At 46.5% G+C, this 12419-nt stretch overlaps 1 protein-coding gene across 2 annotated transcripts in view; it reads left to right on the top strand.

Annotated features, from left to right (window-relative positions):
- LOC111973078 (acyl-CoA:lysophosphatidylglycerol acyltransferase 1-like) overlaps positions 1-3433 on the top strand; it is an 85720-nt gene extending 82287 nt beyond the window's left edge. For both annotated transcript variants that reach the window (XM_024000266.2, XM_024000264.2), the window contains exons 7-8: positions 1138-1244; positions 1646-3433. In XM_024000266.2, coding sequence (XP_023856034.1) covers positions 1138-1244; positions 1646-1797 — 259 coding nt within the window. In that variant the 3' untranslated portion in view covers positions 1798-3433. The remainder of the gene's footprint in view (positions 1-1137; positions 1245-1645) is intronic.
- Positions 3434-12419: the final 8986 nt, after the last annotated feature.

Raw genomic sequence — 12419 nt, 5'->3', positions numbered from 1 at the left:
GGGAGCGACCAGGATAGCTGAGGTAGCCTTAGCCTATATAGACCTGTTTTCCCTTGCAGCATTCAACTCTCTACCAAGTTGGTAATACTGCACAAACAAGATCTGGGACCAGGCTAGGTGAGGTAGCTTATGGGCCTTTTTTTTCTTTTTTTTTCGTTGCTGCATTGCTGTTTGCTGGGCCTGCTGTTTTTGTAGTTGGCAAGACCACACAAATAGATCTGGGACCAGGCTAGGTAAGGTAGCCTATATACTGTAGGCCTATTTTACCTTGCGGCATTTCTCTGTTTGCTGGGCCTGCTGTTTCTGTGTCTGTAGCGCTGTGGAGTCAGGAGCAGGGCAGGGATGGATCCCTTCAGGCTGGCTTCCCTATCAGCACAACTGTCTCCCCTGTCACCATGACTGTCCTGCCTGCTAACGAAGTCTCCTGAAAGAGCTGAGGCTCGTGCTGCTCACACACACACACACACACACACACACACACACACACACACACACACACACACACACACACACACAGAGAGATGGACATGCGCGCACACACATACACACACACACTGGCACACATACACAATACGTCTCAATTGTCTCGAGGCTTAAAAATCCATCCCTTCATCTATAATGATTAAAGTGGATTTAACAAGTGACATCAGTAAGGGATCATAGCTTTCACCTGGTCTGTCTATGTCATGGACAGAGTAGGTGTTCGTGTTTTTTACACTGTGTACGTGCATACACACAAAGACAGACAGACCCACACACACTCTAACGCACACGTTAACCGAATTGGATTGCAGCTCACACCTCACCACACCACACACACACACACACACACACACACACACACACACACACACACACACACACACACACAGCGTTGTGATAGACGGATAAGGGAGTGAGGAGGAGACAGTGTGGACAACTGCTTCAGATTCCACTCAATCCAGCCAGCCTTCACTGAGAAGAACTTAATACTGATATCTCTTTTCTCTTTCCCTCTCTTTTTTTTCTCTCTCTCTCCTTCTCACGCTCCATCTCTCAAGTACTTCATGGGCATGGAAAGTGTAACTGCATACATGCAGGAACATATTAAATCAATAAATCAAGTTAAATAAAACTCTCTCTYCTCCTCGCTCTCAGGGTGTACCCCATAAAGGAGGTTCCGGTGGAGACCAAACCCCTGACAGACTGGCTGTACCAGAGGTTTGTGGAGAAGGAGGATCTACTGGCCCATTTCTACGAAACAGGTCTGTGTTCACCGCACTGCTTCTCTCAGTTTCTCTCACTCACTCTGGCCTCTCTATCTATCTCTCTCCCTCTCTGGTAACTCTCTCTCTCAGCTCTGTTTCTCTCTGGCCTTTATCACTCTGTCTGAATTCTCTCTCTCTCTCTGGCCTCTATCTATCACTCTCTCTCAGCTCTGTTTCTCTCTGGCCTTTTTCACTCTGAATTCTCTCTCTGCCCTCTATCACTCTCTCTCGCTCTCTGGCCTCTTTTAATTCTCTCTTTCTTACCTACCTCTTTTCTCTCTCTTTCTGCCCTCTCTCTCTGCCTATCACTATTGTCTCTTCATAAAATCGTGATTGTCCACATTGAGATGTGATCACAATGAAGCTGACCATAGTATTTCCTGTGCCCCCCATAACAGGAGCCTTCCCTCCGCCGAAAGGCCAGAAGGAGGCTGTCTCSCGGGCGATGACCCTCGACCCTGTGCAGCTCTGCGTCATCCAATTCCTGGCCTTTGCCTCGGGCTACCTGTGGTACAGCGTCCTTCAGTACTTCTACTGCTGTTTGTTCTGAGTGCACTGAGGAGGATGGCGTTTTTAAGGAGGTTCTTTAAAGTGGACCGGATCCTGTTGGCACTGTTCCTGGATCAGCCAATAGAGCACCCTCCCYAGTACCATCCCTCCTCCCTACGATGGATTGAATGTACATTTTGCAAAAAGCAGGAGGGACTGGAAAAAAAAAAGAAGATTATGTTGGAGTCTTTTTTCCCTTCCTGCATACATGAATACCGACACACACGGACGGACGGACGGATAGACAAACACACACATGATTGACTGAAGCCCCTAATTTTGAACATGAATCATGTTTACACACACTAACTTATTGGATACACACCTGCGCCAATCTAGGTGATGGTCTCTCATTTCTCACACACTTTTTCTGTTTACACACGTCTTCGTACACTTCAACTGAACTCACCCACACACCCGGTTTTACTCTCAGATCAAGAATGAGGCTCAGGACTACAACTGAAATTGTTCTCAAGTGGACTCTCTCCCTGGTCTTTAGGTGTAGTTTTACAGCGTGTGTTTGTGCATTGTGTCTGTCCACGTACCCCCCCCCCCCTTTTTGGACTTCTCTCCAGGCCTGTTGATTAGATGGTTGGGCCCACATTACAGAGAGAGGGGGCTGTTGTATGTACCCGATCAGAGACTACCACGTCTGGCCAGTTTTTCTGGCCTTCATTGCACTAAAAGGATCCATACTGCCCCCTACCCCTCCCCCACTCCAGGAAATATTCCTGAACGGTAGCTGTTTGTTTTTATTTTGTTTATTTTAATTTGCCCCGCCCTCTAACCACCCCCTCTCCCCCTAACAACGGCCATTGCATTTGTTATCGTCGTTGGTGTTGTCGTAGTCCACCTACCTTGTCGTCTTCGAGACTTTTACTTTACTATGTGTCTGTCTAAGACTGTATTCTGAGCTGACTGACTGAAGGGGAATCTTCTTGTTTACACTGGCGGCCCCCCGTCTGGGCCTAAAGGGAAGCTGGCAACGATGTCAGGCTCTTGTTAAGACTGTTTCCACAACGTGGGGTGGTAGGTGGTTCCGGAACCCGGTGGCGTGGGGGGGGGGGGGGCAGTGCCCAATATCTGATGACGAAACACTGATGGCACATTGGGACAGCACTCTGATAGACCCCCTCCCTGAAAAATAACTCCTTTAACACCCGGTGATGGAATCTCAACATCCCCTGCCCTCACTTGTACACATACACACACACACACACACACACACACACACACACACACACACACACACACACACACACACACACACACAGATATGATGCAGCTACACAGAGCAGAGTGGATCTCTGCCCATATAGGACTGTCTCAGTGAGCCAAACTGAAAAAGGCAGACAAAGCTGAATTTCTCCCCATTGGACTCCATAGTTTTACAAATATTTAAGCCATATGCTTAGTGTCATGGGGTGGGGAATGACATCAGAAAAATATACTTTTTATAGGCGGAGCTACCCTAATGCTCGGCATTCTAAAATTTACATTTTGGCTTACAAACTCCTAGGTATCATTACTGTACATTTACAGCGTTAACCTGCCTAAGTGAGTGTGTGTGGTTGACTTTTTCCTCCCCTCTTTTTTTAATATATATATATATATATATATATATATATATATTTATATATATATATATATATATATATATATAATTGGTGTCGCACTGATCTGCGATATCTGCGTTGTGGCAGCAAATCACTCTTAGTGGTCAGTTATTATTTCATTTTTAAATTACTTGAACTTTTGTCCTTATGCCATGAGTATATTTAATCTTGTAAATAATGAAGCTGAGGAAGAAATTCATTGTTGTGAGTGACTGCAACCGATATTATCTCTCTCTCTTGGTCCGACTATTTCTTATTTGTTTTTAGTTTTGAAATATCATGAATGTTTAAAAAAAAAACTTTAAAAACGATAAAAATAACAATTGTTTCGAGACCTGTCAGTTCTGTGTTACTTCCCTGTTCCTTGACCTTTGGTTTGACCTCTGACATGGATGTTATTTTATGTGTGCTTCATGAACCCAGAGAGCTCGGCCAGGCTCTCAGCTCCTGCACTGTCACAATGCTCAGTGATACACATATGGCCCTGTTGGGATACATGAGCAATGCATCCTTTCCTTCCTACCTTGAAGAAATCGCCCATCTGAACTGGTTGGATTAGTGTAAGTCACAGGGTGGTTACCTCGTCTACACATATCCAATCTCTTATCGATATGTGCTTACCTCAACAAAACAAGGAAGGAAGGAGGCCTTTCTGAAGTATTAGAACAGGGACAGAGGCCCTCCACCTAAAGACACTGATGGATTCCTAGGCCCAAAAAATACAGGTTAAGACAACATAATAATTCTATGCGGCAGTGTTTGAAAATAAACAAATTAATTGGACCAGCACCATTGTTAACAACTAGCACCGTTGCTAACTAGCAACGCTGGTCCCATTTTTGCAAAGAGTTATGGGATATTAGAATCCCGTTGTCTTAATCTTGTCATCTTMAACCTAGGCTGATTCCAACTTGTAGATTTAAAAGGGACTTGATAGGAGATTTGCAATACTGCATACACCAATCTAGACTATTATAGGGCTTGGTGGAGATATTGCCATCTTACTGATCTCCATCTAGCCTTTGTAAATCTTATGGTGGTACCAAGATAGTGTCTAGTGGTAGGGCATCAAGTTTTTTTATTTGAAACATAAAAATAAAGAATTCCAAATCACTCTTCACGTTGGAAGGGAATTCAGTCACGGCCCAGCAATGATACAGCAGTTCTGTTCCATAATTGTTATTATTACCATGGTTTTTAATGGGGGAAAAAGCCACACAGAAGAATTTACAAATTGGATGAACAGCCAAAATCATGATGTTTAAGTAATTCAAACGGAATGGACTTTAGTCGTCACCTCCGAAACCGTGGAAATACTGTACAGTAACAGAGGCTGTGTATGAAATGCAGAGGGCTGGCTGGTTCGGGAGATAGAGTCCATTTGGAGTCCATTTTAGGTGTCATCTTCATGCCGGTCCCGTGAGATTGCCTTTCAATGTGAGAGAGTGACAGAAAAATGTAGTGTCTCTCCAAAGAAAGGCAGGGGAAAATAATATTATTTTCCTAGATATGGTTTTAGGAAGAGATAAAAAAAATACTATGTCAGGAATTTTAACAAACAATACTAGAAACTGTCTGTAATTTTCCATTTTGTACTCCTCCCTTTCTTCCTAGCTACACAGCCATTTTACCACACAAAGAACTTGTGCTGGAATAAACTGATGGTCATGAAGATCCTGAAAGCTTGTCTGGTTTTTCCTCTGCCTCGTGTACTTAGTGTTTGATGTACTACACAACTGTTGGTTATTGATGTGTGTGACACGCTTCAAAAGGTGTCTGTGCACTTCCCTTCACTTTGAGATGACACACTTAAACTCCTATTTGGGTTTATGTTCAAACGTCCATACATTTTAATTGGAGACATTCTCTCTCTGATATATTGGAAATGTAGATGGTGAATTAAAGTATGTCACTGTCATAAGAATGTGTGATATAATTGTGAGCTCTTGATCTGAACTCATAGTACAGTACATAATGAAACATGAGAAATGTTTTAATGAAGGCCCACCCCCTAATTTGAAAATAAGAAAAAAATATTAATAGCGCAACATTACAACATTTGTCAATCAAACATCATTCAAATCTTGTATTTTAAATGTCTTTGGGTCGTATGGGTAAGCAAACCCTTGTTTTCCACACCTAAAAACAGCACAATAAATAAGTATTGAATTGTGATTTATGGTGCTGGGATTGCTTCTGCCAGGTTTGTTGCCATGCTAACTTCCTCATTTTCTATTGACTCGGGCACTGAATGTGACACCGCTGCAGAGCGGTCTCCAGGTACAGTAACTAAAGCCTGTGTTTGCTTTGGCCTGTGGCCGTTGTTTAACAGTGGCGTCTTTCATTTGGCCACCGAGAGCCAATGGTTTACATTACAGATTCTCTTTCAGCTGTGAAACGGAGGTCGTGTTCAGTAGGAAGAAAACGCTTCGAAGCGAGGTGGGAGGTACTACCTAAACTCATCCAATAAKATCATAGATGTTCCTTTTCTGTTCCAAAAAATATTTTGCTACAGTGTGCCAGACTGAACACAGCCCATGTTTTGAGGAAGTGAATCAATGTCACCATGTTTCCTCCTGGGGTGTAACCAGTGAGGTGAAACGTTACAGGACGTTGCAGATAAAAATGTCATGAATAGAGCTGACACAATCTCCAATTCTGCATGGCAGAATATCATACCTGTTCTACAAAATACATTTCTATCTGAACATTTTGTAACATTATACCCTTCTGAACAGACCCCTGCTCTTCAGGATATCTGTCCCTGCAGGCTTCTCTCGATCCTTATAGAGTACCACAGTATGAGTCATAAAACCTAGCGGTCAAACAAGGAAATGTCTCCACAATCGTTTTTCCACCATTCATTTTTCCCATAGGGAATTTTAGAAACACTTAAAATAAGGGCTGTGTTTGCTGTAGGCTTACCCTTGTGTGACATTTTGATAACTGTGTAAATCTCTAGGATCCTAGACTTCCTGACGGGCCGCCCCCAGCTGGTAAGGGTAGGTAACAACACATCCGCCACGCTGATCCTCAACACGGTGGCCCCTCAGGGGTGCGTGCTCAGTCTCCTCTTGTACTCCTTGTTCACTCATGACTGCACGGCCAGGCACAACTCCAACACCATCCTTAAGTTTGCTGATGACACAACAGTGGTAGGCCTGATCACTGACAACGATGAGACAGCCTATAGAGAGGAGGTCAGAGACCTGACCATGTGGTGCAAGGAAAACAACCTCTCCCTCAACGTCATCAAGACAAAGGAGATGATTGTGGACTACAGGAAAAGGAGGACAGAGCACGTCCCCATTCTCATCGACGGGGCTGTAGTGGAGCAGGTTGAGAGCTTCAAGTTCCTTGGCGTCCACATCACCAACAAACTAACATGGTCTAAGCACACAAAGACAGTCGTGAAGAGGGCACAACAAAACCTATTCCCCCTCAGGAGACTGAAAATATTTGGCATGGGTTCTTAGATCCTCAAAAGGTTTTACAGCTGCACTATTGAGAGCATCCTGAAGGGTTGCATCACTGCCTGGAATGGCAACTGCTCGGCCTCCGACCGCAAGGCACTACAGAGGGTAGTGCATACGGCCCAGTACATCACCGGGGCCAAGCTTCCTGCCATTCAGGACCTCTATACCAGGCGGTGTCAGAGGAAGGCCCTAAAAATTGTCAAAGACTCCAGCCACGCTAGTCATAGACTGTTCTCTCTGCTACCGCACGGCAAGCGGTACCAGGAGCGCCAAGTCTAGGTCCAAGAGCTTCTACCCCAAGCCATAAGACTCCTGAACTATTTGCCCCCCCCCACGCTGCTACTACTCTCTGTTATCATCTATGCATGGCCACTTTAATAACCCTACCTGCATGTACATAATTACCTCAACTACCTCGACACCAGTGCCCCCGCACATTGACTCTGAACTGGTACCTCTGTATATAGACCCACTATTGTTATTTACTGCTGCTTTTTAATTATTTGTTTCCTTCTTACTTTTTATTTATTTATTTATTTTAGGTATTTTCTTAACTGTATTGTTGGTTAAGAGCTTGTAAGTAAGCATTTCACTGTAAGGTCTACACCTGTATTCGGCGCATGTGACAAATACAATTTGATTTGAAGCGGGGAAGGAGAGAGTGGGCAGCCTGGCATGTCATCGCCATAGCAGCTGGAGTGATGGTGGAAGGGAGGAGGGGAAATGATCTTGGGTCAGCTTTGCATTCCCCCCACTAATGGTTAAGGTTAGATTTAGGGTAAGGGAATCTTATCCTAGATCTGTACCTATAGGGGAAACTTTACTCCGTACCTGATGTGAATAACATATTCATGCTTGTGGGTCAAAAGGTAAATAAAGGCCACTGTCTTCTGGTCGTCTCTGCCTCCCACTAGCACAGCAGACGGGAGGCTAGGGCGACACCGTGTACTAGCTAGCTTGATAGTTCGCGACACCATCTGCTAACTAGCTTACTAGTTAGCTAGCACACGGTGTCACCCCCACCTGCTGTGTACCGGAGTCCTCCTTAGGACTAGCTGGCTAAGCTAGTAAACAGTGTCCTTCGTTCCTGCCTGCCAAACACCAACCCTCACCGTCATTAACAGAACTGCAGGAAAGCAGTGCCCGACAGGTGGGGGGGCGAAGGACACCGTCTACCGGTATACGTTTAGCTAGCTATCATTGTCACCCCCGCTCCTTCTGTGGGGGTTATTGGCGGCTGGCATCCAACATTATTGTGCATTAATGCCACCTACTGTAGTGGAGCGCCCCCGCCTCCCGCCTGTTCTAACTTAAAAATTGACCAATAGAAGTATAAAGAGGGGTTCCTGCATATGCAGGAATGCCCACATTAAGAAACGCCTTGAATTAGGGGCCGCAATTGCACCCTTATAGCTCCTCGGGGTTCCATTTCTCAGCTGCTCTGGTCTGGTTGATGAATGTTGTGGTTCGTGGCATCTCCCCTTGAGTCCGCAAACACTAAAAATTGCTTCTGTGGCGGGGGAAGGCCAGGGTGACCTGCAAGGGGGACAGAAATAACCATGGGGAAGCAGGCATATGAATACTGTAGTCACCGGCTCCCCCAACCACCGCTAATCCGCCATCCTCACTTAAATGACTCCTGTGTGTGACGCCCGCTTTTCCATGAGGCACGTGTGCTGTACACACACATACACATGCAGATACACAAACACATACACATTTACACACATACAGTCACACACGTGCAGATACACATTCAGACAGGCATATACACACAAATTTACCCACACACAAGATGAACAAAAAAKACTATAAAATAAATACATAATTTACTGAGTTTTAAGTTATACTAATACAATTGCTCAGAGAGAGATTTTGTTTAACAAGTAAGATATTTTTTCAAAATAATGTAGGGGTCAAATGATTGACACCCCTGTTTTCAATACCTTACCGTGCCAAGATAACGGCACTGAGCCTTTTTCTAAAAGTTTTTATGAGTTGGAGAACACATTGGGAGAGATCTTAAACCATTCCTCAATACAGAAGAATCCTTCCAAATCCTTGATATCCTTCGTCTGCGCTTATGGACCGCCCTCTTCAATTCAAACCACAGGTTTTCAATGGGTTTTCGTCCAGAGACTGAGATGACCATTGCAAAATGGTTAATTGTGGCAAATGAACCATTTCTTTGTGGATTTTGATGTGCGCTTGAGGTTATTGTCTTGCTGGAAGATCCACTTGCAGCCAAGTTTCAGCCTCCTRGCAGAGGCAACCAGGTTTTTGGCTAAAATGTCCTGGTACTGGGTAAGGGCCCCAGGACCAGGGGAAGCAAAATAGCCCCATAACATCAAAGATCCCCCACCATGTTTTACAGTAGGTATGGTGTTATTTTCTGCTTATGCATTCTCATTTCAACGCCAAACCCACCACTGATGTGTGTGGCTAAAGAGCTCTATTTTCATGTCATCCAACAAATGTCAACGCCGGGAGTCTGCTAAACAGCATTGTCACTTGGATTGGAACCGGTGCTTTGGTCAGATGACATGAAAATAGAGCTCTTTGGCCACACACACCAGTGGTGGGTTTGGGCGTCTAAATGAGAATGCAATCATTTCAGACCCCACTGTACACACACAAGACCAAGAGACCCGTCTGGAGTCTCAGGGGAACTGCAAGGCGGCATCCCCCGTGTCTCTCCCTCCCAGCTCCTGGTCCTCAGAAGGATGGGTGACACCTAGTGTGGCCTCCCAAGGGCCGCTAGCGCCCTCCAATGGTCTCTGTTGTTTTGCTTACAGAGGGAAACTGGTACCACAATAGCTGTTCTGTAGGACATTACCTTTGTGGTGACAGACTGACTGTTTCTCACCACACCCCGAGCACTGCCGTGTCCTCCTGACGTGCGTGTGTCAGCAACTTGTGACAAGAGAGGCGAGTGACACAGGGGTAATTCGAACACGTCTGTCACCGCAGTAACCCCTAGAGGGACTCTGCAGAGGGCTTTTTTGATCACATGACTCCGCTGAGGATGGATACCGTGTTTGCTGGATCTCAATTCCTGTTAGCCTCCCCTGTGTGCATGACAGGGCGCCATGGAAACAGCCCTAGTGTCAGTGACCTTTTTGGGACTAGTACGTGCACAAGCATAATTGGAATTAGAAATTGTTGCTGCAAACTATCCTCTCTACGTGGACCCCTGTTGTTCACAGAGAGCATCACATCAGGGAAGATGCTTGGTGATATGATTGCAATGATGAGATCATTTCACACTGACAAGTTCAGGGCCATGTTCATTAGGCACCAAACTGAAAAAAATGATCTGAAACAGGGAATGAATACCTGAACTTGTAAAATAAGAAACACTTGTTTTTGTTCTCTATTGAAAAACATTTTGCCAGTGTGCAGTAATGAATACGACCCAGGTAAAAGGCTATTGATATCCACGGGTGAAGTGTGATGTCTCTGTATCGAGTTTCAACCACAGAGTAATTAAAACGCTCTGCAGATTTCTTGGCTTCCTTTCATCTAGCCTTGCTGGCCCACCTAACCTTACACCCAGTCAATTGAATGGGAAGGATAATTYTCTAGTACAAACTGCAAACAACCTCCCTGGCAATGCAGGCAGTAAATCAATGAGTTGTTCTGTTGTGGGGTATCCCCACTTTCTAATGTAGCCTTCGCTATGTGAGGTCAACTGCTAACAATTTCTAACACACTGCTCTCCTAACATTGATTTATGGTGCAGAGGGATATTCATATTCAGCATTGCTCTGGGACCGTGTACAGACAGAGAACTCGGTCTGGCTGCCGAATGTTGTCTCACAAGACAAGCTAAGCAGCAGAAACTTATTCAAGCCAATGAGCCATATGTAAAAACATCCAAGAGGGCTGTCTGTCTCTTGATGTCCACTAGACTGAGAGAAGACGTTTGTTGTTACAATCTTAAAGATGAAAATATGTCACGTTCGTCGTAATCCTCCTCGTCTGAGGAGGAGTAAGGATCGGACCAAAGCGCAGTGTGGTTTGAATACATCTTCTCTATTTATTATAACGAAGACGAAGAACACTAAACAAACTTACAAAAACAACAAAACGAACGAACGTGAAGCTATATATGAAAAGTGCAGACACAGGCAACTTACACATAGACATAGACAATAACCCACAACCCACAATACAAAACAGACTACCTAAATATGGTTCCCAATCAGAGACAACACAAAACACCTGCCTCTGATTGAGAACCATATCAGGCCAAACTAGAAAACAACACATAGAAACAGACAACATAGAACTGCCCACCCCAACTCTCGCCCTGATCATACTAACTAAAGACAAGACAAAGGAAAATAAAGGTCAGAACGTGACAGTACCCCCCCCCAAGGTGCGGACTCCGGCCGCAAAACCTGAACCTATAGGGGAGGGTCTGGGTGGGCATCTGTCCACGGTGGCGGCTCTGGCGCTGGACGTGGCCCCCACTCCACCATAGTTTTAGTCCGCTTCTGTGGCCTCCTAGGAACGGCGACCCTCCTAAATGGCCCCACTGGACTGAGGGGCGCCTCTGGACTGAGGCGCGCCTCTGGACTGAGGGGCAGCTCCGGACTGAGGGGCAGCTCCGGACTGAGGGGCAGCTCATGACTGAGGGGCAGCTCCGGACTGAGGGGCAGCTCAGAGCTCTGGCGGCTCAGGGCAAACGGGCGGCTCTGGCGGCTCAGGGCAGACGGGCGGCTCTGGCGGCTCAGGGCAGACGGGCGGCTCAGGCGGCGCTGGGCAGACGGGCGGCTCACAAAAAAAAGAAGAGAGATACCGATGACTTTGTGACACTATACAAGTATTTTGTCACGTTCTGACCTTTATTTTCCTTTGTTTTGTCTTTAGTTAGTATGTCAGGGGTGCGTTGGGGTGGGCATTCTATGTTGTCTGTTTCTATGTGGGGTTTTCTAGTTTGGCCTGATATGGTTCCAGCCCTACGTATGGTGTCTCCATACGTGTTCATAGCCCAGTGCGGCTGATTCCACCTCGCCGCACTGGCATGGCCACGGGGAGTATTCAGCCAGGTACGGTTGGGCAGGCTCGGTGCTCGAGCCTGTAGTGCGCCTCCACGGTCCGGTCTATCCGGTGCCTTCTCCACGCACAGTCCGCCTGTGGCAGCTCCTCGCACCAGCCCAGTACCACCAGTGCCAACACCACGCACCAAGCTTCCTGTGCATCTCCAGAGTCCAGTACGCCCTGTTCCTCTCCCCGCACTAGCCTTGAGGTGCGTGTCCCCAGCCCGGTACCACCAGTTCCGCACCACGCACCAAGCCTCCTGTGCGTCTCCAGAGCCCTGTACGCCCTGTTCCTGCTCCCCGCACTCGCCCAGTGGTACGTGCCTCCAGTCCGGTACCACCAGTTCGCGGCGCCCACCCACGCACCAGGCTACAGTGGCGCCTCGGCAGAGGCCCTCTGCCAGCGCGCCTGACCGTCTGCCCAGCGCCGCCTGAGCCGCCCTGTCTGCCCAGCGCCGCTGAGCCGCCCGTCTGCCCAGCGCGCCT

This window comes from Salvelinus sp. IW2-2015, linkage group LG14, assembly GCF_002910315.2.
Source record: "Salvelinus sp. IW2-2015 linkage group LG14, ASM291031v2, whole genome shotgun sequence".
Classification (NCBI taxonomy): Eukaryota; Metazoa; Chordata; class Actinopteri; order Salmoniformes; family Salmonidae; genus Salvelinus; species Salvelinus sp. IW2-2015.
Note: the sequence above shows the minus strand (reverse complement) of the source record. Positions and strands in the feature narration are given on the sequence as shown.